The sequence below is a fragment of the Sturnira hondurensis genome, unplaced genomic scaffold (genome assembly GCF_014824575.4).
Source record: "Sturnira hondurensis isolate 20B ecotype Veracruz unplaced genomic scaffold, ASM1482457v3 Scaffold0017436, whole genome shotgun sequence".
Taxonomy (NCBI): Eukaryota; Metazoa; Chordata; class Mammalia; order Chiroptera; family Phyllostomidae; genus Sturnira; species Sturnira hondurensis.
In genome coordinates, this window is record NW_028090067.1 from 17,819,259 (window position 1) to 17,846,434 (window position 27,176).

General features: G+C 58.5%; 1 protein-coding gene across 1 annotated transcript in view; it reads left to right on the forward strand.

Moving 5' to 3' along the window:
- The window catches only part of CACNA1I (calcium voltage-gated channel subunit alpha1 I), a 94,885-nt gene that overhangs the window by 35,858 nt on the left and 31,851 nt on the right, over positions 1 to 27,176 (forward strand). Inside the window, exons 5-9 of the mRNA XM_037068184.1 lie at positions 9,024 to 9,183; positions 13,469 to 13,784; positions 14,623 to 14,715; positions 17,706 to 18,018; positions 20,110 to 20,531. Of these exons, the coding sequence (XP_036924079.1) occupies positions 9,024 to 9,183; positions 13,469 to 13,784; positions 14,623 to 14,715; positions 17,706 to 18,018; positions 20,110 to 20,531 (1,304 nt within the window). The remainder of the gene's footprint in view (positions 1 to 9,023; positions 9,184 to 13,468; positions 13,785 to 14,622; positions 14,716 to 17,705; positions 18,019 to 20,109; positions 20,532 to 27,176) is intronic.

Here is a 27,176-nt window from a genome sequence, read left to right on the forward strand (position 1 = left end):
GGATGACCTGGTGCTCCCTCCTAGAGGTTCCACTTTTGGGGTCTGCAGGGACCAGAGCATCCAGAGAGCGTGGGGATTCTTGGGGCCTCCTTCCTGCTGATTGGCGGCACTGGGAAGTCGGTGGGTGAGCTCGGAGTGCTGGCTTCCCCTCTAGGCTGACCCCCCCCCAGCCAGCAAAGGAAGTGGTAGAGCACAAACCCTCCGGGGTCCAAAATATAACCAGTGCCCTCCCCCGACTCAGACACTTTCCACTGCTCCTCCTGGGCCGGGGGCTTGAGTCCATTTTCCTTTGTAGCTTAGTTAACAGGAGCCGCAGGAGGAGGTCAGAGCAGACCCATGGATCCCAGGTGCCAGGCCTTCTGCCCAGAGTCATCAGGGAATGAGTGACATGGGGGACACAGGCTCTCTGAAGTGCTTCTTAGGGAGGTTTGGCTGGTTACTTCCTTTTTTTCTAGATGTTTCCCTGAAACATTCCACACCCTCTCCTATATCTTTAGAGTTGCTTCTACTCAGACTCATTCTTTTCAACAATAGCCCGTAGCTTTCAAGTTCGCCACTAGGTGGCAGGCTGGAGAGTTGGGAATAGGCAAAGTGAAATTATAGGTTATTAGTTACAAAGCTGTGGAGAGTGGGGTGGATGCCTGCCGTTTAAAAAGTAGTTTAAAAACACAATCAGCCAGGAAGACTCGGTTGGGTCATTTGGGAATGCGAGTCCTGGTTTTCGGCTGTGCCAGGAACGCACGGTGTGAGCTGGGGTGGCCCCTAGTGTCGCGGGGCCTCAGTTGCACCAGTTGCACAAAGCAGGAGCAAGGGCTTGATTAGATGCACGGTTTTCAACTTTGTCCAGGGTGGGCGGAGAACCTGGAAGTCACGGTGCTCTTTGTAAAGCCCCATTAAAACGCGTCCCTCCAGGCCAGCTCTGCAGGTCTCTTTGGCCACTCAACACTGGATGAAGGACAGGGGACAGGATGGAGGAAGGGGTTGGGGAGGGAGGGAGGAAGCACCTGACTTTGAGTCAGGAAGCTGGGTTCTGGTTGCTTGCTGTGTGGCCTTTCCTCAGTCACTAGCCCTCTCTGAGTCTTGGCAAGATGGGGCTGGATTACTTTTAAAAGTGCTCCCTTCTGGCACCAGCTGACTCCAGTCCTCGCTGGGCCTACACACCCCTTAAGCCTGTGCAGTGCCTCCCAAAGCCTCTGGCCAAGCCATTTAACTGTGCAAGTGTGTTCCCCACCCCCCTCTCCAGTGAGAAACTAGGGCAATCACCGCTAGGGCCTGAGCCAGCTGCTGGCTCACATGTGCACCTGGGCACAGCATGCCCGGGCCCTGGCTGTGGAGGCCGGTACAGAGGCCTGGGTTGCTCAGGGGAAGCTGGGGGAAATGCTGAGCCTGGCCTGGGCCACTGCCCACTCTGCAGGGCCCTGCCCAACCACAGTCCCTGGTTCAGTGAGAATTCTTCTCCACGGCAGGGGCCTCTGGGCGGAGCCTGGGATGGGCAGTGCCAAGAGGTGGAGAGTGACCTCCCAGGGCAGCGCCCAGCTGACAGTGTTGTGGGGAAGGCCACTGCCAGGCCCCAGCTGCAGGACTGGGACCTGGAGGTTTGCTCTGCACTGACAGGCCTTGGGTCTCGTCCCTCCACTTGCCTGCTCCTCTCTGGGTCTCCGTTTCTCCTATGATGAGATGGGGTTTGTGATACCCATTCCACATAGTTTGGTAAGGATGAAATACCGCAGTGTGCGTAAAGAGCTTAATGGGGAGCTTCATATGCAGTAAGTGGTTGATCAGTGCCACTGTTACAAAGAGGTCCAGGGGGCACTGAGGATGGAGGGGGCAGCCTCAGGGCGTCTGGGCAGAATCTGGCCTTGGAAGACGCTCAGCAACTGCACAGAGGGTCCGGAGGGTGTTCCTGGAAGACAACCCCTATATGCAAAGGTGGAGAGGAGGAGCCAGCCTGGGGACCACATGGATGGACAGAGGACTGCAGGTGGGCAAAGTGGAAGATGATTTTCCAAATCTTCCATAGAAGTACTAATAATAAATGTCTACAATTTGTCAGGTGCTTACGACACACCCATCACTGTGCTTTACATAGGCGATATTGTCTTCACAATAGCCCTAGGGTACTGGGCCACTTTACAGATGGGGAAACTGAGGCAGAGAGAGCTCCAGAGTAACCCTCTGAAGAGGCCACACAGCTGGCTGGGGCAGAGCGAGGATTTGAACCTGTGCTTGTACCCCAGAGCTTTTCATTCCTTTTCATGACCTCCTTTCTCTCCGTTTAGCATGTAGGCACCCAGCCCCCCAGCCCCTCTGCAGGGCATCCCAGAGGCCCCTCGCCCACATCCAGGGTCAATGCAGAAGGGCCCCACAAGTTGAAACGATGTCCTTGAGGCACCCCTCTGAGTGCCTTGCACTGTCAGGGCACGGGTCATGTGCAGCCTGAGGGGCCAAGCCAGGGCAGGAGGCAGGATAGTGCAGTGGTTCGTGCAGAGCTTGGCCTCTGGGCTGCCCTGCCTGCACGCGGAGCCTGGTCCTGTGTTCACTGGCTGTAGGGCCTGGGGAAAGATTCTTGTCCTGCTTTGCTCCCCTGTCTGCACAATGGGGGTGCACATGGCACCTCCAGTGGCGAGTCTGCAGTGCCAGTGAACTGCCCTGCCCCAGCTTTCCTCACAAGGAAGGGCCCCCGTGCCAGGGCTGTAGACCGCAGCCTCCCAGGCAGGTAGACCTGGGTTCATGCCTGGGAGCTTGTCCAGTGGCTCAGCTCCACCTTGAGTGCCTCAGTTTCCCCACCCCTGGCTAGACTGTGGGGCAGCAAACTGTGCCCAGTGAAGGTGCCGACGCTGCACGTTAGTGGTGTGAGCACCTCCCACTCCTGAGGGCTCGAAGTTAGCCTTGCTGGGGATCACGGAGAATCTCAGCATCATCCATCCTGCGGTGGGATCCCAGGCTCTTGGTTCTAGAAGGAGAAGCTTCAGAACAACCTTGTCTTGGAGGCACAGCACTTCCGATTGCCCATTAGACTGAGGGGCCCTGGACTCATGGCTGTCTCCTGGCCCTGGCGGCCTAGGTCTGCGCTGGTTGTTTCTGCCAGGTCCTTGCCAGGACAGGCCAGCCACACTGAGACGGAGGAGGGAGGCCTCAGGACTTCTTGGACTCGGTCCTGGGGGCTGTCTATTGAAAAGGGGGCTGGGAGACACACTTGGAAACAGACCTTCATGAAATCTTCATGTTTTCACTTGGAGTGTGTGTTTACTTGGAACCTGGGGGGACGCTGAGGCCGGGCTCTGACCCCAGGCAGTATCCGCACTCTTGGACTTCAGGGCTATCTGTTCCTGGCACCGACAAGGGGTTCCCAAACCACCCTGTGGGAGAAAGGCCTGACAGCTCTTATGAAAAAGGAAGGAAGGGAGGAAAGAAGGAGGGAGGGAGGGAGGGAAGGAAGGAAGGAAGGAAGGAAGGAAGGAAGGAAGAGATGGAGGTGGGGAGAGAGGAGGGGGGTGGGGCGGGGGCTGACTTCCCCAGGGACTGGGCTTCTCTGAAGAGATGGAGGTGGGAGAACATCTGGCCAAAACATCTGGTGAGAGCCTGACTCAGGAACAGGAAAGAGCAGCCAGGACTGTGAGAGGAAATGCTGGGAGGTAGGGGCAAAGTGAAAGCAGACCCCCACTGCCCTGACTCCCCAGGGTCACGTTTTCTCTACAGATCGGAGACGGGGGAGTGATCCCTGGGCGGGACATCGATCCCTGGGCGGGACAGCAGATCAAGGGAGTGGGCCACTATGTATCCATCCATCCATCTCTCCATCCAAAGGAGCCACCAGGCCAGGCCCTGGGTCTTGGAGAAGATTCAGATACAGCCCCTTCTCCGCGGGCAGACACGTGAGCCGGGGCGATGGGCCAGTAGGACATGTGCTCTGATGGAGGCAGTGGAGGCCAAGGGGAAGGGCCTCCACGTACTTAAAGGAGGTTTCACAGAAGAGTGGGGTCAAGACGTTTGAAGAATGAGTAGATCTTTGTGCCACAGTGGGTGCAGGGCACTTCCGTGGGACCCGGGCCAGACACACACCCAAGGCCATGGGCATGATGGCCTTGGGAAGGGGCTCACAGCCTCTCCTGGGATGGAGGGTGCAGGGCTGCCCACTTCTGGGCTGGGGTGTGTTTCCTATGGCAGGAATGGGTGCTGAGGCCCCATCAACTCATCGGTGCCCCATCTGGGCTGGGACAGCAGCTGTATCTGGGGCTGGACTGTACGCTGCGTGGCCTGACCTCCTGGGCACCCACTGTGCTCCTGACCAGGGGGCGCTGTCAGTGGTGGGAGCAGCAGGCAGCCTTTCCTGGTCACTCAGCACCCTCCACTCCCCTGGCCAGACCAGAGAGAGAGGGGGACCCTATGGCCAGGCTGCAGCCTCAGGCCCTCTTGCCCTCGGCCCGTCCTCTTGGCTGTGAGCTGCAGCCCCGGCAGAAGCTGCTGTGAGGGGGGCTATTTCCACCTGAGCTGGCCTGGCAGCGTGGCCGAGCTAATCTGGGCTGACAGCACCTGTCTGCAGAGAGACCGGGGCCTCCAGGGGCGGTGCCGGTCAGGAAGCCTACCTGCCCTCTCCTCCCAGGTCCCCTACTGCCACCAGTGGTGGCAATGCCACCAATGCCTGGCTGCTGCCCAGTTTCCCTTAGAACAGAGGGTCCTGTCTCAGGGTCCCTGGAGAAAGGGGGTGAAGAGGTTGAGTAGCTCCGTCCGTTCGCCCATCTGTCATCTGTCTCCTCCTAGCTCCTGATTGAAAGGACATCCATCCAGAGATCGTCTCTCCTCTGGTGCCACTCACGTGATGCTCCAGGCCACACTCCTTTCTCCTGAACCCCTGACCCCGAGATCTTATGGAACAACTTTGTATGGATATACACCAGGCACCCTAAACTCCACATGTCTGAACATCTTCACTGATGGCCTCTGGCCACCATGCCTCTGGCCTGGAGCCCCTAATCTTGGAGATGTCCTGGCTCCTCTCTTGCTCCCGTGTCCCACATTCCACCCCTCTCCTCAGCCTTCTCTTTCTCTCTCCCCTCTCCGCCTCCATCTCCAGTGCCAGGTGCCAGGGGAACGGAGGGCAGAGTGGAAACATCCTACTTGCCTTGGCTGGTCACTGGACTGTGGGCATGAAAGGAGGGTTAGCCAGGGTCTCGGGGGCTCCTCCATGACTCCCTAATTCCATGGTTCCCTGACCCTGGCATGGCAGCGATAGGCTCATTCTTAGTCCCCGATTAGCTAAGTATGGCCCGGGGACTCCCTGGGAGGACTGTGAAGTGAGCTGGGGCCCAGTCCAGGAGAGGGGGTGGGGGAGGAGGGATCCGGCTGCCATTCAGGGAAGCCAGGCGGGCAGGTTTTCAGGAGCCATTCAGAACTTTCATATCCTGGAGAAAAGGGAAATGTAATTAATTGGGCAACAAAGGCTGGGCCCCGGGGAGCAGTCAGGCGCGGATTGCGCTGAGCCGCCTGGATTGCGCTGAGCCGCCTCCTGCCTTCTTGAGGCCTTTTTGGTCCAGCCCCTTCTTGCAGCCGCTGCATGGCCCTCTGGGCCTGCCTCCAGCCTCTGCCGTGGCCTCTGGGACTGCCCCTTCTTGTTTCAACCTCAGAGGCCATCCAGGGCTCGGCCTGCTTAGAAGTCTGCCGGCTGGCCTCCCCTACCGGTCAGCTAGCATAGAGCCCACACTCCTTAGACTCCCTGGCACACTGTCTGGAGGGTCACCCTCTGTGCCTTTGTCACAAGCTCCCATTATGAGAAGGGTCCGACTCAAGTCAGACCCTCGGGAAAGTGCCCACAGCTGCCCCAGCCTGGGCACGGTCCTTTTCCACCCACCTGAAGTCCCGTCTCCTTGCTGCTAGTTCCGAGGGGGTGGAAAATGGGACCTGTGCACCTCGGACCGCAGCGTCCTGCCTCGCACCCGGCATGCAGCCGCGCCGGTGGGTGTTTGGTGCGTGAGCGGCTGGTGGGACCCCAGAAAGGCCTGCGATGACTCGGTTGACATTGGGATGGATTAGCAGGCACTTGATCTGTTTTTTTGCTTCCCTCCTCCCAACATTCCTGGCTACACTTTTGGGGGACACAGATGTGGGGAGTTGGGGTGCTGGGTCCTCACTTACCATGCTCTGCTCTCAGCTGGAGGCAGCTGCCTGCAATGGAGCTCCGCTGCCTTTCTGAGGGGGGGCTGGCCTAGTTTGTGGGGAGGGAGGGTGGGGGTGGGCACTCATTACCGACTGGGAGCCACGCCACACAGAGACCCTGATGCACACCCCAAATAATGACCCTTGTTAAAAACCACCTCACCATCATGCCAGGAATGAGCAAAAACCCAGACAGGCCACTGCTCTTATCCCCGTCTTCCCCTCCCCCGTGTCCTAGCTGCCGCTCTCTCCTCACGACTTACCCCTTCAGGTGTTCATGAGCCATCACCCAATGGACACGGGGTGGGCCTCTGTTCTGGGCCAGGACCTGCTGGGTTCCGGGAGCCTGGGGCGCCCCGGACACAGGCCCAGGAGCTTATAGCCCAGTGGACTGGACGGGAGGGTGAACCGGCAGCTGTGCACCGGGGCTGGAAGAAGACCAGATGCTGACGGGCCTGCACAGCCTACACCGTGGCCCAGGCTCGGTCAGCAGTGCCGAGATTGCCCAGGGCCAGGGGAGAGGGATGGGCTGTTCCTGGGATGGAGTGGGAAATCGTATGGGAAGGCTTCACAGGGAGAAAGTCGAGCTTCAGCGGGGCTGTGGTGGCCGAGCAGGGTTTTCCAGGCACAAGAGACATGGAAGAAAGGGAGAGAATAACACGAGTCAAGGCATGGAGGTGTGAAACCCATGGTGTGTTTAGGGAACTTCGGATAATTTGGTATTGCACAGGGCGCAGTCTGGTGAGAGAGGGGGAGGGGGTGGGGGGAGGAAGATGAATCTAGAGGGGTAGGCGGCGTTGGACCTCACAAGGTCTTGGGGGGACGTGCAGCCAAGGTGACACACCAGCGTTTGACCCTCTTTGGAGTGGTAGACACTTTCGTGGACCTTCTCCCAGAAAAACCCGTGGCATCATACCTGCCTCGTCTACAGCAGTTTCATAGGGCTCATGAGCTGCCTTCTGGGGACCTACCCCACAGCGTCCGTAGGTGATGGGGACCCGAGATTTTCATGTACAGTGGTGATGTGTCCAGATTTGTGTTTTAGAGAGTGCCTGTTGTCAGGAATCACCCCCTGTCTGTCACAGGCTCAGGTCACATGCCCATCCTGGACCAATACCCTGGGGCTGGGGGAACAAAAAGTTTGGATTGGCCAGGCCTGGGTCATGTGATCTCCATGTCAGCCCAGGACTGGAAAAGGTGGCTGGACAAAACCACAGAGGGGGCCCACTTGCCTGGGCCTTGTGCTTCTGTGGGTTCTCCAGTGGTTAGAGCAGCTGGACCTCCATGTGCGGAGTCAGGAGGAGGGTAACACACTGAAGTCATTCTGCTGGCTGTCACTCACACTGGGGAGAGTGGGTCACCTTCACAGGTGGGCTGTGAGGTGGGGGACTGAAGCTGTGGAGAGAGAAAAGGCAACCCAGGGCCCGAGGGGGCAGACAGGAAGGATGGGGGGACAGATGTGAAGGCTGACTAAGGGTGAGGGGTGGGGTTGGAAGCTGGGTGTGTTCTCCATTTCCTCTGGGGGGTGTGGCCCTTGAGCTGGGGGCCTTTGCAGGGTGGCTCTTGTCTTCTTGGGCCCTTTTGCTGAGAGGCCTTATCCTCCAAGAGGGAAAGGGACAGACTGAAGGTCCCACAGGCCATCAGGGCAGGATTTGAACCGGGATCTCTGTGAGCCAGAGGCCGCCGGGTTTCAGCATGGCAACCACTTCAGAATGTGACTAACACTTTCTGCTCCCTCCCCCATCTGCCTGAAACCCGCCTCAGGTCACCCGGTTGCCTCCTTGGGGACTCCTTTCTCCACACCCATCTCCCCATTTTCTCCTCTTTTTGCCACTGGCTTGACTGGTTCATCGCCGCTGTTTCTCAGGAAAGGAAAAGGCTGCTTTTGACATCAGGCCAGAGCTGAGTCCCTCTCTGGCCATGTCTCTTCTGTAGGTGGCTCTGCCTGGTTCTGTCATGCAAGGGGCTGGGTCACCAGGGTGATTCTTGCTGGTACTGGTGCATCCTGGTGTGATCAGAGGACCGCTGGCTGTCCTGGAGATGAAGGGCATTCAGGACGCTTTCATTAGGCACTGGTTGTGCCCATCCTGGGTGGGTGCGGGGTGTAGTGAGGTGAGCCATCCTAGGCCCCAGGCCCTGGATACTGCAAAGAGTGCTAGGCGTACTGTCAAGACACCTGGTTTAAATCCAGACTCTGCCATTTTCTGNGGCTGGGTCACCAGGGTGATTCTTGCTGGTACTGGTGCATCCTGGTGTGATCAGAGGACCGCTAGCTGTCCTGGAGATGAAGGGCATTCAGGACGCTTTCATTAGGCACTGGTTGTGCCCATCCTGGGTGGGTGCGGGGCGTAGTGAGGTGAGCCATCCTAGGCCCCAGGCCCTGGATACTGCAAAGAGTGCTAGGCGTACTGTCAAGACACCTGGTTTAAATCCAGACTCTGCCATTTTCTGGCTATGTGGCTTGGGCAAGGAGCTTCAGTTCGATGAACCTCCAGTTACCTCTTTTGTAAAGATGGGGTAAAGTTACCAAACTCACAGAGTTGTCATGAAGACTGAGGGAGGTCATACTTGTGCATTACCCAGAAGACTGCTTGGCACGTAAAAGATGCTCATAAGTGCCTGCTTATTCAACCACAATCTAGTGGAAGTGTGTTGGGGCCCAGAGCCATTTGCATGGCCTCTGGGTGGTGGGGCAGACGCCAAGGAGAAGGCCTCTGGTGGCCACTGAGCAGGCAGGGAGCAGAGAGGAACCCTGGCCATGCATCCCGACCGCTGCTCTCACTGCCCCCTCTGCTCCTCTGACCCTGCTCTCCTGTCCTCCTGTCCGCTCTGCGGCCTGTCTGACAACCTTCTACCCTTCGGCCTCCCAGGTATGCGGATCCTGGTGAACCTGCTCCTGGACACGCTGCCCATGCTGGGGAACGTCCTCCTGCTCTGCTTCTTTGTCTTCTTCATCTTCGGCATCATCGGCGTGCAGCTGTGGGCTGGTCTGCTGCGCAACCGCTGCTTCCTGGAGGAGAACTTCACCATGTGAGTCAGGCCCCGCCCCCCGCGGGCCTCCTGGCCAGTTTTCCCTGGGCCCTGTGGTGCTGAATATTTTAGGGCTAGGAAGGTCTCCCCATTGAGCACCCGGTCCCAATCCTGGCTCCCAGTGGTATGGGGAGATCAAGGGACGTGCCGAGGTGAGTTCGTGGTGGGTCCCCCCAAACAGCTGGACACTGAAATGAGCACAGAAGGCCCCCAAGCTCTCAAAATTTCTACCACCAACTCTCGATCTAGGAGTAAACCACAAAGATGCTCGTCCAGCGCCCAGGGACTCGTACTTAATACAGAGTTTTAACTTGGTAACTGGGAATCGGGGCCAACAGAGTGGAAGCAGCGAACTGAGCCGACCCGTGAACAACACAGTTTTGACCCGCGCAGCTCCGCTCCTACACAGTCTTTTTCCCAGCAAAAATTCTGTGAAGACATGCGACAGTTTGAGAAAACTTGCAGACGAAACTTGGGACTTACTTATTGACATTTTCTTTTCTCCAGCTTATTTTATTGTAAGACTGTGGTATGCAATATAAATGTGTGAATCGACTGTTTATGTTATTGGTAAGGTGTCTGGTCAGCAGTAGGCCATTAGTAGTTAAGGTTTTTGGAAGTCAGAAGCTCCGCGTGGGTTTTGGGCCGCACAATCTCTGCGTTGTTTAGGGGCCCAGTGTAGAAGGAGGTGGGGTGGGAGGGAGAAGGGCAGCAAAGACCCAGGAAGAAAGGAAGCCACCAGGGAGAGAGCAGACAGAAAACCCTCAGAAGCAGACGTGGAACCTGGTGCTGTACTTAGAGCGCAGCCGGTCCTTCCTATGAGTGACTCTGAGTCACCCAGGAAGGGTCAACACGCGTGCGGCCCCCTTGTGTCTAAGAGCGGTGTGTGTGTGGGGGGGGATGTGGGCTGCTCCTCAGGTGTGCCTGTCAACAGCTGATTAAACGGAAACGAAGTTTTGGCTTTTGGAGGAGCCCGAGGCGAAGCAGAAGAGGGTGTTTTCGCTCTGACATGCAAGGCTGCAGGGCGCCTGGTGTACACAGGTGCTCCGTGGCTAGGCCCGTAATTGCTGGTCCAAGTTTTCGTACCTTTTTAATACTTTTTTGTTAAGATATAAATCACATCTAGTGGCAGGCTCGGGCATGACATGTGCAGCCCCAGGCAGTTTTCCCTGGGTGTGCAGTGTGTCCCTCTTCCCAGGGAAACTTCCGCGCCGGGGAAGGCTCCCTCCTGTGCCTTCCAGGGACGACCCCCTCACCCCTCGCAGCCACAGTTCTGACCTCTACCACCGTGGGTTTGTCGTGCCTGTTTCTGAGGCTTCTTTACATGGAATCGTCCAGGACGTTACCTTTTGTGGCTGCTTCCTGGGCTCCGCATGATACGTCTGTGGGATTCATCCAGGCTGCCGCATGGCAGCGGCTCCTGCTCTGTCGTTCCCGGCAGTGAGGGTTCTGCCGGTTCTTTTCCCACTCTGCTGTTGATTTGGGTTGTTTCTGGTTTGGGGGGCGTCATGACTCATAAATGTTCTCGTATCTGTCTTTGGGTGGATATAGCCACCCTTTCCTTTTGGGTAAACGCCCGGGAGTGCAGTTGCCGGGTGAGGGGTGTGCGTGTGCCTTGCTCCAGTGCATTTGCCGCCCTGTTTTCCCACACGGTCGCACTCAGCGTCCGCTAGGGCAGTCTGAGGGTTCCGGTCGCCCCACATCCTCGGCAAAACTCGGCGTTGCTTCCGACTGGTTTTAACTTGTGTTCCCCTGATGACTAATGATGGTAGGTGTCTTTTGTGTTTTATCAGCCATTTGCGTATCTTCTTGAACAGTGTCTGTTACGGTCTTTAGCCATCCTGAAATAGCATTGTCTTTCTTCCCGTAAATTTGTAGTAGTTCTTTATGTTCTGGATCTGAGCCCTGTGGGGGGCATTTGGTATTTTATTCCAGTCTGAGTTTTCCATTTTCACTCTCAGAAGCTCTTAGTGGTAATGAAGTCCAGATTATCAATCATTTTTAAAGTACTGCTTTTTGCGTCTTATTTAAGAAACCTTTTCCTCACTCAAGGCCATGAAAATATTCTCCGACGGTCACTTTTAGAAGCTTTCTTGTTGCTCTTGTTTAGCACCACGTTCCGTCTGAAAGGTTCTAGGATGGTACGTGGTGGGGGTGGGGTCCGCTTTCCCCGATGTCCCCTTGCCCCGTTTCGTTGGTTGAGGAGCCTTCCCTGCCTCCGCTGAGCTGCCGTGGGGCCTCCGTTGCAGGCAGGTGTCCGTAGGTGTTTGGGTGGGTGTGTGCGTGTTCATTGCTGACGGAGGTTCCCAAAGCGCCCGCTAAAACGGTTGTACAGTTTCCGCTCTCACCAACAGTGTGTGAGCGTGTCGGTTGGCACGCACCCTCTTGCACACTCAGCACTGTCAACCCTGAAATGTGTGCCATTCGGATGGATGTAAATGACCACAGTGTTCTTTTCGTTTGCATTCTCCTGTGGGCGGTGAGCGTCTCTTCCTGCACGTTGGCCATTCTCATTTTTTCTGTGAATTTTTGTTCTTTTGTCCTTTTTTCCCCCTAGTGGGTTCTTTTCATTTTTTATTGATTTATTTTTCTTACTGAGTTAATTTTCTTATAGGAGATATTTAAGATGCTCTAGTTATCTTTCATCTGTTTTATATGTTGCAAATACTTTGTTTTTATTTTTATAAATAGAGTTTTATTGGAACACAGCCACACCCACCATTCCTGTTTCCCATGCCTGTTTTCACACGCACTGGGGGCAGAGTTGAGTACCTGGCACCGAGACCATATGGATTGCAGAAAACTATTTCCTGTTTGGCCCTTGACAGAAAAAGTTTGCCTTCCTTTTACTTCAGTTGGTTGCTTGTCTTTTTACTTTGTGTGCCATGGTTCCTCTCCTGGAAATTTGACATTCGTACATAGTCAATATTGACCTTTTTCTCTGTGGAATTTGGATTTTGTGTGTCTTATCCAGGAAGGCCTTACCTATCTTTTTTTTTTTAACAGGTAAATGTATTGGGGTGTCACTGGTCAGTGGGGCCCTACAGGCGCCCAGCGTACATTTCTATGGTACCTGGTCTGCATCGTGCACTGTACCCCCCAAATCACCATCCGTTGCTATATATTTGGCCCCCCTGTACCCTTTACTGCCCCTCCCCTCTTCCCTCTGTGGTGACTGCCATACTGCTGTGTCTGAGTTTCAGTTATATATCCCACTATGAATGAAATCATGCGGTTCTTAGCTTGGTCTTGTCTATCTTGAGTTAACATTGTGCTTTCTAATCCACTGGAAGTTTGGTTTTTTAAAAAAATTTCCAATATATTTTACTTAAGCTAATATATCCAAAATATAAATAATTAATGATGAGAAATTGACATTCTTTTTTTCTTTTGATGCCAAGTATTCAGGAAGCGTGTTTGTGTTTATGGTGTGAGGTCAGGAATCTCTCTTCATTACTTTTCAAATGGATCGCAGTTGTTCCAACGCCACTGGGTGTCTGGTCCCTTCGTTCCCCGTGGGTCTGAAAGGCATCTCTGTGCTACGTCAAGTTCTCTTTCATACACGCGTTTGTTCTGTGCGCTGTGATGGTCCGTGAATCTCTCTGTTCTGGTTATATATCGCTGTATGAGTAGCTATAGAGTATTTTGCTGTATGTAGGGCTGGACTGGGCTCGTATTTCTTGTTTTAAAAAAATTGTCTCAACTGGTCCCTCATCCAGGTGAATCCTAGACCCATCTGGCCAGGTTCCACGGACAAAAGCCTGTTGAGATTTTGGTGGAGGTTCCAGTGAATCGTAGATGAACCAGCCCTTCAGGAGGGCAGGGCAGGGATCATGATCTCTGTTTTACGGATGGGAAATTGAGGTCTGGAGAGGGGAAGCGACCCGTCCACAGTCCCGAAGGGTGGGTCAGCGAAATTCGGCATCTGTTTATTGAGTGCCTATGCTGCGCCATCCATACAGGGTGGGGACTGGGGGAGCTGAGCCCCGGTTCCTGTCCTAAAAGTGCCCGGTGGAGTTGGGTGCAGGTGCCCCAGGAGCAGGAGTGTAGGCAGGTGAAGGGCACGGCTGGCCCCGGGGCCCAGGGTCAGCTCTGCTCAATCCCTCGGGGAAGCCTCCTGGGGTGGGGCGGCCCCGGAACGGACCACAGTGGTTCCGGGGGAATTTCTGTGGCCATGGCAGAGGTTGGGAAAGGTGTCCCAGGTGGAGGGACCGGCATGTGCCGAGGCCCAGAGCAAAAGCAGTGACCCCTCTTCTCCTTTCCCACCGCTATCGTCTGTGGACAGACAAGGGGATGTGGCCCTGCCCCCCTACTACCAGCCGGAGGAGGATGACGAGATGCCCTTCATCTGCTCCCTCTCGGGGGACAACGGCATCATGGGCTGCCACGAGATCCCCCCGCTCAAGGAGCAGGGCCGAGAGTGCTGCCTGTCCAAGGACGACGTCTACGACTTCGGGCCAGGGCGCCCGGACCCCAATGCCAGCGGGCTCTGCGTCAACTGGAACCGCTACTACAATGTGTGCCGCACGGGCAGCGCCAACCCCCACAAGGGCGCCATCAACTTCGACAACATCGGCTACGCCTGGATCGTCATCTTCCAGGTGAGGCCGCTGTGGGGGCAGAGCGAGCAGAACGGCCAGCCCAGTGTGCAGTGCGCCCTGGGTGAGGGCTACCTCGCTGCTGTCAGGGAAGAAGCGGGGGCAGCAGAGGGCAGTGGGAGCGGCCCCTAGGGGCTGGGGCCTCACTGGGGCAGCTGCCTGCTCACTTTGCTCTGGGGAGTGGCAGGATCGCAGGATTCAGGGCTCCCAGGCGAGATGTGATCATAGCCCAGCAGCTGCTGGGTTATTCCTGTGGGACAGGGTGGGTGGGCTGCCCAGTGGGTCCTTCCTTGTGGGAAGAGAACAAGACAGCAGCCCTGGGGAGGACCCTGTGTCTGTCTTGCCCAAAGCTACTCTGCTTCCCTTTCTGGGGGAAGTATGTGGGGACAGAGTCCCACTAGCTGCGTCATGGCCACACTCCCAGGAGCGGCTGAACTGCCCCCAGCCCTGCTAGGGGGTCTCCGTTAGTCCCACACACCTAAGAAGCTGAGGGTTAGAAAGTGGCCCACTGATGAGCTGGAGCTGGAGCCCAGGGACCCCTCTGGCCAGCCCTCCCACCTTGGTGTGGTAGACTGGAAAGGGGATGGGCTCTGGCTCGACAGGGACCAGGTCAAGTTCCACTCCTTGGCTGTGTGCCCTTGGGCAGGTGCCTTACCGTCTCTGAACCTTGGTGTCCTCACCTGTACAATGAGGGTGAAGATGGCTGCCCTGAGAGGTGGCGTGTATAAAGCGTCCTGGCACACAGTAGGGCCCCTGTCAGGGGCTCTGCCTTTGCTGCCTGCCTTTCCTGAGGCTCAGCCTGGCTCAGGCTCTCCCCCTGTCTGCCCCATCCTGGCTGCAGGTGATCACTCTGGAAGGCTGGGTGGAGATCATGTACTATGTGATGGATGCTCACTCCTTCTACAACTTCATCTATTTTATCCTGCTCATCATAGTAAGTGTCAGGGACGCTGGCCTCTCCAGGCAAGCTCAAGGACTCATGGACTGGGGGGCAGGGTTGGACTCTTTGGGGGTCCCCAGGGAACTCCTCAGAGCCAGAAGAGCTGGGTGGGAGAGAGTAGGGGTGGCGATTTTTAAAATGCAGCTCAGCAGCTGGTGATTGAAAGGACGCATTGGGGGCAGTGGCTGGAGGCATCCGTCACTTCTGATTGTCTTCATTTCTCATTCCTGGCATCTGAGTCCACCCCGTGGCCCCGCTCCTGTTTCTCTGCCTCCTAGTCTCTGGGATACATGTGTTTCATGGACCTGAGCCCCGTGTAGCCCCAGGGTGGAAGCTTCTCCAGGGCTTCGGCTTACCCCTCTGTTTCCGGGGCGGGAAGACAGGGTGATTTGAAACGGAGGCCCGTGCTGCTTCCCAAGCAGGGTTTGGAGAGGAGACTGAGGCTGCTATGACCTGGTGGAGCTCCAGGGAAACTCTGGGAGGGACCCCACCCCTCAGGCAGCCCTGCCTTGTGGGGGTGACGGGGAGCTGAAGGCGGGGCTCCGTCTGCTGCACAGGGCCCCCTTGTGGCCAGCCCCTCCTGCCCTCCCCCCACAGTCTCCCCAGAGCCAGCTCATCCGCTGTGTTGTGCCTGGCTGTAGCTGCAGCCACAGTCCCCACACAGTCCCCAGATGTCAAGGTGATTCACTCCTGGGAGAGTCGATGCCGCCTTCCAGCTGCTGCTGTGAGCTGGCTTCTCTGGCTTCCTGGTGGTGGGAGAGGGAGCAGCACCCCGTCCAGGGCTGGTGGGACCTTGTCCTGGGGGTTCAGAGCAAGCTGACAGATGACCCACCTGCTGTTGGTTTTGCTCTGATGTCTTCCTGGGGAGGCCGGGCCGTGGACCCATAGGAGGCCCCCAGGGTAGAGGAGGTGGGCGCAGGCTTTGTTCAGTGTTGCCACTCATCCGCTGGTTGGCTCTGCCCCCAGCACACTCAGGGATGCCTGCACTGTGCCAGGCCCGGTGCCCGGAGCCGAGAGCGAGTCAGACGGGCCTGCCCTGGAGGGGCGTACCGTCTTGGGGACAAGGCGGGCTACAGCAGGCAGTGACCAGACAGCATCTTAGGAGCCATGATAGAGGGACACCCCAGGAGGCCTCTAACCCACCTCAGAGAAGAAGTGGGGAGTGGGAGGCTTCCTGGAGGAGGTGACACCAGAACTGAGCCTTAAAGGCTCACGGGTGGGGAAAGGGGGAGTGGATGTGACAGCCAGAGGAAGAGCCTTCTGGGCAGGGGTGTTCCCAGAGACCCTGCAGCAGACTCACTCCTCCAGCAGGGGGCTCGAAGAGCTCTGGGGCAGCTAGAGAAGTCTCCAAGTCCAGAGGCAGGCTGGAGAGTGCCCTGGTGCCGATTCTGGCCTGGGTAACCACCCACGAGACCCACAGCAGGCTCCGTCGCTCCCGAGCTCATAGTGAAATGGGGGACAATGACAGTCCAGATGGAGCCCAAGCAACTATGCTGTCATTTACTCCCTCAACCCGGGCCATACAGTGTCACCTGCTTGTTCCTCAGGTGGGGAGCAGGTGCCCCAGAGTGGTGAGGTGCCTGGCTGGGATGCCCTGCGGGGGAGGAGGCCTCAGCCCTCAGCCCCAGGTCCTCAGTGCTCCCTGTGCAAGGAGAAGTTCTAAGCTGGTCTTGCCTGAGCCTTCCATTTTGCAGAGGGGGAGGTGGTGGTCCGGAGGGCATGCGGAGCTGCCTGGCTCCCCAGGGCAGTGGCAGCGGCAGAGGCAGGCTGGGTGGGAGGCTGACAGGTGTGAGCTCCACAGGGCAGGATCTGTCCCCCTCACACAGGTCCGGAGTGGAGCAGGTCTCCAGGAAATGCTTGTGAAGGAAATGACTGGGAGAGTGAGAGAATGGGGCATGTTCTTACCTGGGAATTTTCCCAGAATCCTCTGGGCCTGGTAGGACCCAGCTCGAGGCTGCAGAACCCCAGCTCCCCAGCCATGTTGTAGGGAAGAGGAGGGAAGGGTGAATCGGTGACTGGGGCTGCAGCCTGCAGGAACCTCCAGGTGGACAGCCTGGAAGGAACAGCCACCACCCCCACTGGCAGGGTCTGAGCCCATTCAAAGGCTTAGCAAATGCCAGGGGAGGGCTCGCCTTCTGGAACCCAGAGCAGGAGGGGCCCCTGGAGCTGAGTCCTGGGGCTGAGGTGTGGCAGGACTCTGGCACTAACTGGATAGCTTCTCCCACCACCCCACCCAAGCCCAGATAGAGCCACAGAGGCAAACCCGTTCTTAGGGATGCCTCTCTGTTCTTGTGTGGACGCCCATCTGGGGCCTAAGGCAAGGTCAGAGAGAGGGCAGGGCTGCTGTGGAACTTGGGGCCTGGACAGCCTGAGAGGGGCTGTGCCTTCCTTCCTGGCCTCAGTGGCAATGTCCCCAGTGGGAGGGCAGCTGTGGCCAGAGCCTGGGGGGCCAAAGGGGGGCAGGTTTGGAAGCAGGTTCCAGGGGGGAGCTGGGGAGCTGCTTGGGCCACTGCCGCCTGCGGCTGTGAGCTCCCCTTGGAGCTGGGCCTCAGCGCTCTTTTCCTGTCCCTACCTGTGCCGTGCCTCCCGTCTCTCCGGGCCCCCACCCTCCTTTCCTGCTCTGTCTCCCTGTTTCCTGTCACTCTGCATCTTCTGTGCCTTCTGCTTCTGTCCCCTCCGAGCCTGTCTCTTTCTCTCTTGGTGTCTCTCCTTGTCCTTGTGTCTCTGTGCACCTGGCCACCTCTGGCTGTCTGCCTCCCGCTCTGTCCTTTCCCTGTCTTGTCTCGTATCTGTCCCTGTCCCTCCTCCTTTCTCCCCTCCTGCCTCTCATCCCTCTGCTCCTCGCCTGCCTCATCACTCCGTTTCCCCCTCCGTGTCCCTGTCTCTCTCCATCTCTCTTGTCGCCCTCTTGCCCCACCCCCACTTCTGCCTCTCCACACCTCTCTGTCCCCTCCGTCCCTGTCCTCTCCTCCCGTTGGTCACAGGTGGGCTCCTTCTTCATGATCAACCTGTGCCTCGTTGTCATAGCGACCCAGTTCTCGGAGACCAAGCAGCGGGAGCACCGGCTGATGCTGGAGCAGCGGCAGCGCTACCTGTCCTCCAGCACGGTGGCCAGCTACGCCGAGCCCGGCGACTGCTATGAGGAGATCTTCCAGTACGTCTGCCACATCCTGCGCAAGGCCAAGCGCCGTGCCCTGGGCCTCTACCAGGCCCTGCGGAGCCGGCGCCAGGCCCTGGGCCCGGGGGTCCCCACCTCCACCAAGCCCGGCCCCCACGCCAAGGAGCCCAGGCACTTCAGTAAGTGGCCCTGCCTCCCGTGGCCTCCAGGGGGCCCCACGTGGGCCTCGTGGCCTTCCAACTGGAGACTCCCAAATGGCACTGTTTGCAAGGATGTCCCCCTGTCTTCCCAGCATCAGCGGAGCCGGCCAGCCCAGTAGGCTGAGAACCCAGGTCTCCCCTTAGGGCTCCAGCCCGCACCCTTGGTTCCCTCCCTGTTTCCTGACCACTTGCCATGCCAGCACCTGGCCTGGGCTGGCTCTGGCCTCAGGGGACCCAGCCCGGGCCCTGGAGGAGCGCTCCACACAGGGTCCTGCCGTCCCCACGTGCTTGCTAGCAGTGGCTACCCGGAATAGAGGGGCCAGCCACCCTGTGAAGGCATGGCACGTTGGGGACAGTGGTGCCACTCTGCGACCTCCTGCCTCCAGTCCACTTCTTTGCTGTCCTGATCGTCATGGGCTGTTTCTGAGAGTCAGCACGTTAGGCTTAGAAAGGGTGCGCGGTTCAAAGAGACCTGAGGAGGGGCAGAGTGGACAGTATTGTCCCCCAAGAGGATAATGTCCGAGTTCTGGCTCAGTAGAGCCACCTCCAGGGGGATGTGAGCCCCAGGAGGAGGCAAATGTGCCACAGTAGGGGGCCCACCCCAGGCCCAGTCCTGCCCTACTTGGTGCTAAGAAGGAAGTCAGCAGGTAGTGGGGCTGTGCCCCAGAGTGGGTGCTGGTGTGTGGCCTGGGACAGCCCTGGGCCTGCTGCAGGCCTCAGTGTCCCCCTGGAATGTGAGCGGGAGGCCACGTGCAGTGGGGGTCAGCCTGTCCAGGCCCTACCCCTGAAGCTCTCCTGTTCTGGGAACCTGAGGTTGGGGCAGGCGAACCGAGTGAGGCTGGCACCTGGCGTTCTTGGGTGATGCGGGAAGGGGAGTTCACTGCAAGAGGATTCCTGTTACTGTCCGTTGCCTAGTCCCGGGGACCTGCGTGGAGGGAGGTCCCAGGGGTGTTTCTGGAGGGAGCCATCCCTCTCAGCCCAGGACTTTGCATCAGGGAGCCCAGCCCAGAGTCCGTGTGGGGGGTGGGGTGGGAGGAGGAGGGGCTTTGCCCTGTCCCCCAGTTGAGGAGGAACCCATCCCTGGGCCTCTGATCACCCTGCCCTGGCTCCCCGGATGAATGAGTCAGAGGCCTTGGCTAGGGCATTGGATCTATTCGGAGGCAAGTGTAGAAATGAGACATTATATGTTTTTATTTCCCTTTAACAAAGTTATTTTTGCTTACACAAGCAAAGCGTGTTTATTCTAGGAAAGTACAGACAAACACAAAGAAGAAACCAATCCACCCAGAGAGAGCCTCTCCAACTGCCTTTGACATGGTTTGCAGATTGCTGGCTCAGGTCCAAGCGTGGCCCAGGCTTTTCTCACCCTCCCTGGGTGGTGAGGTGATGAAGGCTCCAGCAGCCCCCGCCCTCACCCCCTCACCCCCGTCTGGCCCTGGGGGCCTGTCCTGCCTCCTTCCCCTGGACCTGCCTCCCTTGTGCCACGGAGCTCTGGGGGCCTTCTGGAGAGGGCTCGCTCCCTGCCAGGGGCTCCTGTCTCCCTCCCTCCCTGGGACACAGGCCCCCTGTGAAGGCGGGGGAACTGAGGGCCACCAGGGCCACTTAGGCTTCCTCCGAGGGGCGTCCACCTCCACACTGGTCTGGCTCTTTGAGAAACTCTTCAGCTATTTCCCAAACTCTGTGATATCAGAACCCAGGACTGTGGGGAGGGGCAGGGTATGGGGAGGGTCTGTTCAGTGACTAGCCCAGGGCCACAGGCCAGGAAGTGATGAAGAAGCACCGCTAACGTGTATGTGCGTCTCAGAAACTGTTCTAGGCACATCATGCATATTAACCAATAGGAAACCCCTCGACCCCGCTTTGGCACAGGGGCAAACAAAGCCCAGGAGGCAAAACCCTTTCCTTGGGAATCACAGGCCACTTGGCCTCTGGGTGGGGCTGGCACATCCAGGCAGACCACAAGGGCCTGATGCCCACATGCAGCTCTGTCCCAGGGTTAGGCCCTGGGCCCAGTGGTGACAGGGGCTGCCACCTCTGAGACCTCGAGTGTGCCCTCTGTTTGCTTTTCAGAGCTGTGCCCGAGACATAACCCACTGGACCCGACGCCCCACACACTGGTGCAGCCCATCTCTGCCATGCTGGCCTCCGACCCCGCCAGCTGCCCCCGCTGCCAGCACGAGGTGGGCCAGCGGCCCTCAGGCCTGGGCAGTACTGACTCGGGCCAGGAGGGCTTGGGCTCAGGAGGCTCTGGAGGCGGAGAGGACGAGGCCGATGGGGATGGCTCCCGGAACAGTGAGGAGGGGGCCTCCTCAGGGCTGGGGAAGGAGGACGAGGAGGAGCAGATGGATGGGGCCTCCTGGCTGTGTGGGGACGTGTGGCGGGAGACGCGAGCCAAGCTGCGAGGCATCGTGGACAGCAAGTACTTCAACCGCGGCATCATGGTGGCCATCCTGGTCAACACCGTCAGCATGGGCATCGAGCACCACGAGCAGGCCAGTGGGGCAGGGTGCGGGGCGGGGGGGCGGGGGCACCAGCCAGCCTCACCCACCTCAGTGTGTCGAACACCCACGTCTGTCTGTCTCCCCCCCCGCCGGGGCTGCGTCCAGTTCCCCCCGTGGCCTTGCTGCCCAGCCCTGGCCCAGCACAGAGGAGGGGGCCCAGGCGTCTGCTGCGTGGGTGAACGAGTGCTCATGCGCAGCAGGGCAGGGGTTGGCCCACTTGGGGTGAGAGTGAGGCAGACCCAGGTCCTTGCCTCCTAAGCAGCTAGGCAGGAACCCGGGGCACCCCCGCGCACCCCCGCAGACCCCCTGTCAGTCGCTGCTCAATAGAACTTCCATTCATTGCTTCTCCATGTGCACCTCCTGTCCGTTCTCCCCAGGACGGCAGGAGAGAGGTTTCCAGAGGCTGGGCTCCCCCCTGCCCACAGCCTTCCGCAGCTCCCCTTGCCCTCGGCTCACACCACACTTCGCAATCCGCTAACACGGCGTCCTCGTACTCCGGTCCCCAGTGTCCCCACTTACCCCCTCGGCACTGAGGGTGGCTCTGTGGCCAACCCTGTGGATTCCTCTGTCCTCAGCCCCACTGCAGGGGGTGGCGGAGATGTTGCCTGAGTCGAATTGTGTATCCCAGGCCCCTTAGGCCATCGGGGGCACAGCCAGGGGTCCAGAGGTGAGGGGAGTTCAGAGAAGGGGCTCCCCAGGGGGAATAGCCCCCGGGAGAGAGGATGGCTTCCCAGAGGTGACAGGAACCTGGGGCAGTTGTGTATAAGAGGGGAGGAGACTCTGTGTGGGGACACAAGATGGAGGGCTGTGGGGGGGTGGTCAACCCAGATGTCCCCAGTTCATAGGTCACACCCAGGTGACAGCCTGGTTGACACTTTCACCCTGGCTCCACTTGGGAAAGCACCATTTTCTGGCTCCCAGCGTTTCCGGCCTGTAGGTGACCCCAGCCCAGGGAGGGCTTCCCACTTNGACTCTGTGTGGGGACACAAGATGGAGGGCTGTGGGGGGGTGGTCAACCCAGATGTCCCCAGTTCATAGGTCACACCCAGGTGACAGCCTGGTTGACACTTTCACCCTGGCTCCACTTGGGAAAGCACCATTTTCTGGCTCCCAGCATTTCTGGCCTGTAGGTGACCCCAGCCCAGGGAGGGCTTCCCACTTGGCAGCTGACCCTGAGGCCCAGGGAGGGGAGATTGCTGGCCCAAGGCCTCACTGCAGGGTTCAGGATTTGGAAGCCTCTTTGCCTCCCTGCAGCCCCGCTCTGCAGAGCCCTGCCCTCCCACCCGCCTGCTGTGCCCTGCGGTAGGCCACGCTCTCATTTCCCTCTTCATTAGTTCGCCAAGCAGAGGCCCCATTCAATTTACTTAAATGCGGCCCCTGGGGCTGCCGTGACACTCTGTTCAGAGCTGCTGGTTTACCAGCCATTCTGGCTTAATTAAAAAGGTCTTTGGGGAGGGCTGGGGGAAGGCTGTCTGCACAGTAAAGCTGGGGAGACAGGCCACCCGGATCCTCTTGCCAGGGGTCCAGCCTCGGGGCCTTTGCCTCCTCCCTGCAGGAGGCCAGCATTCCAGGGGAAGGCCCCACGGGGACCCCGTGCCGTGGGGGTGCTGGCTCCATCCAGTGGGGCAGCGCCAGGAGGGCCCGTCACAGTCCTGCTACACCAGAGCCTGGGCACTGTCTGTGCCAGTGGCTTCCTGGGGAGGCCTTGCAAGAGCAGTTTTCTAACACAGGAATTTTGCAAGGACATTGCCTAAACACAGTTGCTAGCTTGAAACTGGCCACAGTGGAAGTATTTACACCATGGAAATTGGCATACGCTACAAGTCAGGGTTATTCTTCAGAGGCCTGTTTGCCATTGTGCTGCTGGCCCATGTCTTCTCAGCTGTTCCCTCCAGGGCAACACAGCAGCTGGGCAGCTCTGTCTTCTGGGCCCAGCCTCTCCCTCCACCCATTGGCCCCAGCCCCAGGCCAGGCCATGGTCCCTGTCCAAGCCAGCTCAGGGTCTCCCTGCCGGGCCTGTCCCCCTCACTCCTTCTGCCATAGCCTGTTTGAGCAAGCTCTCCAGCCTTGAATATGGTGGGGCCTCAGCTCTCTGGCACTACGGGCACCCCCAGGGTCCCTACCAAGCTGGGATAGGCAGTTCTCACTGGCTAGTCTCCTGCCCCTTCACGGGGTCTGCCTCAGGTTTTTAAAAAATTATTTTATTGTTCAAATACAGTTGTCTGCATTCTGTGCAAGTACAATTGTCTGCATTTTCAGTTTCTTTGTCTATGAAGCAGGTATCCTAGCTTTGTGCCCTTTCCCTCAGAGGAATTGGCTCCCATTAACAGAGCACCTACTAAGTGCCAGGTCCTGAGCCTGCACGGTGTACTAAGTCCTCACAACCTTCTCACAGAGTGACTGGGGAGGTGAAATGCCTTAAGTGAGTACATAGTAGGTGCTCACTAGTTAGAAATTATTTTGAAACTTTCCTTGGAGCCTTATACCCCCACTTTTGGGGTGAGTTTACCATCTGCTATCTGGAGCCTCAAAAATTAATTAAATAAAAAGTGAGGGGGAGGGAGAATTTTAAGAACACTCTTTTTAAAGCAACTCTGAGTGGCAGCCAGTGTTCGGCAGAGCCCCGAGCAGGCCCGCCTGTGGGCTGCTGGCATTTTTTCTCCCTCAGCCCACCGACTCCCAGATGTGGCTCAGTGGGAAATGATTTGCCCCGTGTTTATTTGGAGCTGCCTTGAGTGGTTTGCACAGAAAGAGGGAGCTCGGGGCCTCAAGGGGGCAGGGGGGAGAAGGGGAGGGGCAGGGGGAGAAGGGGAGGGGCCGGAGAAAGCAGGTGAGCATGGCCCGCCTCCACCCCAGCAGGGACGGCGACCTTGAGGGGAGGAATCCTAGGCGCCTGCCTCTCCCAGCTGCCCTCTCTGCTGGCAAAGAGCTTGGTGTGGCCACCACGGTGGCGGGGTGAGAGGAGGGAACAGGGCCTGGCCACGGCCTCCTTACTCCATCTGTGACGTGGGGCCCACCCCAGCCGCTCTGATCACAGTGCTTGAGTGAGAGGTGACCTCACAGCTGCCTGTGGCCTTTAGGTGGCCACTGCTGCCAAAGTCACGAGGGGGCATCACCAGGTTCTTCATGGCCACAGACGCTAGTCTCTTCGGGTACTGGCCTGGGAGAGTGACAGGTTAAAGGGAGTGTCTGCCAGGCAGGGGCCTGCTTGTGACCCACGAGGCCTCAGAGGGTGCCGAAGTGTGCCCCCAGCCCCCACCATCCTGGGAGGAGATGGGCCCAGAACTGTCTGTAACTGAGGCTACGCGACGAGCACGTGGGAGGGTCGGCTTGGGCACCGGGCCCTTCGTCAGCACCTGCAGTCGTGTTTCGTCGCATCTCTTCCCCGACAACCCTCATGGCAGCCCTGTGCAGAGGCAGAGTGGGTGCCTTAACCCCACTGGGCGGATGGGGAAACTGAGGCTCAGAGAGGCGGAGTGGCTTGCCCCAGGTGGCATGGTGAGTGGCTGTTAGAGCTGGGCTCTGGGGTCCCGCAGAGTGGACAGGAGGAGGAACGGGGACTGGGAGCAACGTCTTTCTCCCCTTCTCTCTCTCCTGGCTGTCCCCTGTCTAGGCCAGTGACCACTCCTGAGCTGGGCAAGGCTGTCCTGGAGTTGGAGGATGGTTTCCAAGTCGGACAACAAAATACAGAGGGTGTTGTCCCTCTGGGCAGGGGAGGGGTACGGGGAGTCTCCTGGGGCAGGGGTGACCCAGGCCAGGGCACGTGCACTGGTCCCAGCTCCCCGGGGCTGCATTCGAGGCCTCCAGACCAGTGGACGGGTCAAAGCAGGCCTTCCTCTCCCTCCAGCAGCCCCCAAGTCACAGCTGACCCAGGTCTGGAGTGAGCCTGGGAAGACGAGGCTGGGGTGGCTTGGTGCCTGACGTCCCAGCTCTGTGCTGCCTTGGGGGAGAGTGGCACCAACGTAGGTTGCAGTCAGGGAAGGATTCCCACAGTTGGTGGTGCTGGAGATGGATGCCGAAGGAGACTAGATTCCATCAGTGAAACAGGAGAGAGGCAGGGGCAGGGCCCAGGAGCACAGGCGTCCCCCTGAAGGGCCTGCGCCCCAGGGCAAGGCAGACAGCCCAGGAGGCTGGGGAGCTGTCCATCCACGAAGGGTCCTGAGGCTGGCTTTGTCCTTAGGGCAGTGGGCCCACGGAAGGCTTGTAAGCAGGGCAGTGACATGTCTGTGCTGAACTGGACCCTTAGGGCAGAAAAGTAGAGCAGGTGCCTGGACCACAGGGAGGGTTTGGGTTTGAGACCTGGGTTTGAGAGCTGATCCCACCACAGGCCAGCCATGGTGCTGGGCCTCAGGTTTCCTGCCTCTGAAATGGGGATACTGCAGGGTGACGTTTGAGGCTTAGATGCGATAATTCGTGGGAAGGGCTGGTGCCACCTGGCACGTGGGAGATGTTAGCACCAGCCACCATGGTTATTGTGGGGATGGTCTGGGCTCCAGGGCTCCTGGGGGCAGTTTAGGCTCCTGCCCACTAGTCTTTTCCTGCCCCTGCAGAAATGGCCAAGGACTGGGCTGCCTGGTGCCTCCCAGGCCTGGCATTGGCAGGGAGGAGCTGGCCCTGCCCCTGCCCACCTCCCTCCGCTTCTGGACTCACCTCCGGGTTGCAGCCCCTCCTCACCTGACCCCACCCTCCTGCCTCTGGTTTAACCTGGTTTTTCTGCCCTTGGGCATCTCCTCCTTCACTGGGTGGGTCTTTGCCCTTTCCAGCTGCTTCTCCGCAGCCTCTGTCTGTCTGTCTGCCCTGCCTACACTCTCACTTTCTGGCCCTGACTGACTCCCACAGGGTCATGATCTTGGTCCATTATGTTTTGATCTGTGTTTTCTCTGTCTTATCTCTGCACTCCTGCCTTCCTTCTCACTCCCCATGTCTGTACTTGTCTGTCTGTCTGTCTCTCTTTGCCCACCGCTCTCAGTGCTGTCTCTGCTTCTCTCCACATACCCCTCTCCTACCTTGGTCTCACTGAGTGTCTATATTCATCTGTCTGTCTGTCTCTCCCACTCACTGTCTCTCTCCCAGAAAAATGTTCTCAGGAGTGATAGGTGATCCATCATAAAAGAGATTAGCAGGTGTGCACTCGACTAGAGAGACAGCTGTTTTGAGGGAGGAGGGCCACGAGGGGGTGACCTTCCCGGCAGAGCGGTGGGCTCGCCATCACCTGCAGGCCGAGGGTGTGTGCGGCGTGTGGCTCAGAGTGGGGCGATCTGCAGTGGTGGACCGCCAGCATCATAGTTTTCATCTCCCCAGTGTCGAATGTCATTTGGCCGGCGGCGGGGAGGTTGGTGGCCCTGAGCAGCAGCTGGGCCCTGACTAGCCCCGGATGCCTGGCCCCAGCCCCTCCCCACAGAGGGGTCCCTGCCAGGACCACTTTGGGAGTCAGATGTAATCATAGGTGGGAATGGGGTTTCTCCTTTCATCCGGACTGGAGAGGAACTGCCACTTTTATTAGATTTCCCAGGCACCAGGTGGGAAGCGGCTGGCTGGTTTTTTTCTTCCTCCTCTTAACCCAAATGGAATCAAAGTCAGGCCCCTTAGGTGCCCTGTCCCAGGAAGAGGGGCCGGGCTGGGCTGGGGTGGGCGGTGCTGATGGATGGTGTCCCCCACCCTCCTGCCCTGACTCTGGCTGGGCCTTCAGCCTGGTCGCCTTCTGTTCTCCCTGTCACCTGCTCCCTCTCAGCTTTGAGGTCTCTGCTGAGATGTCAGTTCCTCCAGGAAGCTGCTCCTGACTCCACTGGTCCCCAGACCACTCTCGACTTTCCTGATCTCAGCACCTGCGTGTTGGGCTTTGCCACCCGAGCCTGCATTTCCCGAGGGCGGGAAGGATGTCCTGACTCATTCCTTCTGTCCCCCCTGGGTAGCGTGAGCCAGCACACAGTGGAGGCTCAGTGCCCACCCTAGTGAATGGGTGGAGGAGGGATGGAGGAGTTCGGGGTGTGTGTGGGGGTCCCGGTGTGTGTAACAGGTAAGCAGTTTGAAGTCTGGCCTGGCTCAGTGCTCGGCTCTGCCACATCCTTGCTGGGTGGCTCTGAGCAAGTGCCTTCACTTCACCAAGCCTCCGTCTCCTCATCTGCCCCGCGGGGGACGCCTACGGGGGCCTCCCAGGTCCTCTGAGATCAGCGGGTGTGCCGGGTGGCGAGCTCAGCACGGGCTAGTGGTCAGGCCTATCCAACGGCCCTTCCCTCGTCCGTGTTGCGGTGGGAGCAGCCTGGCTCCACGGGGAGTAGAAGTCAGGCGCTGCCCCAGTCCCAGGGGGGACGATGGCGGGGACAGAGGGGCTGGAGCCAAGTGTGGCCCTCAGCAGAGAAATTTGAAACAAATACCTTTCGTTCCACCCCCTTGTTTTATGGATGAGGAAGCTGAGGCCAAGGAGGGGTGCGGTGGACCCCACTAGTGGCCCACACTATAGCCTATTTCATATATTGTGGTCGCTCAGAGGGTCCCATCTGCAGGGTGTCGCCTGATGCTAAAAATCAGGAGGCGAACCCTCTGGTGCCCCAGGGTCTGGGCAGAGGGTGGGTCTGTAGCCAGTGGGGGCTGGTCTCCTTGTGACTAGTTGTAGCTTTAACTGTTAACTCTCCTGGG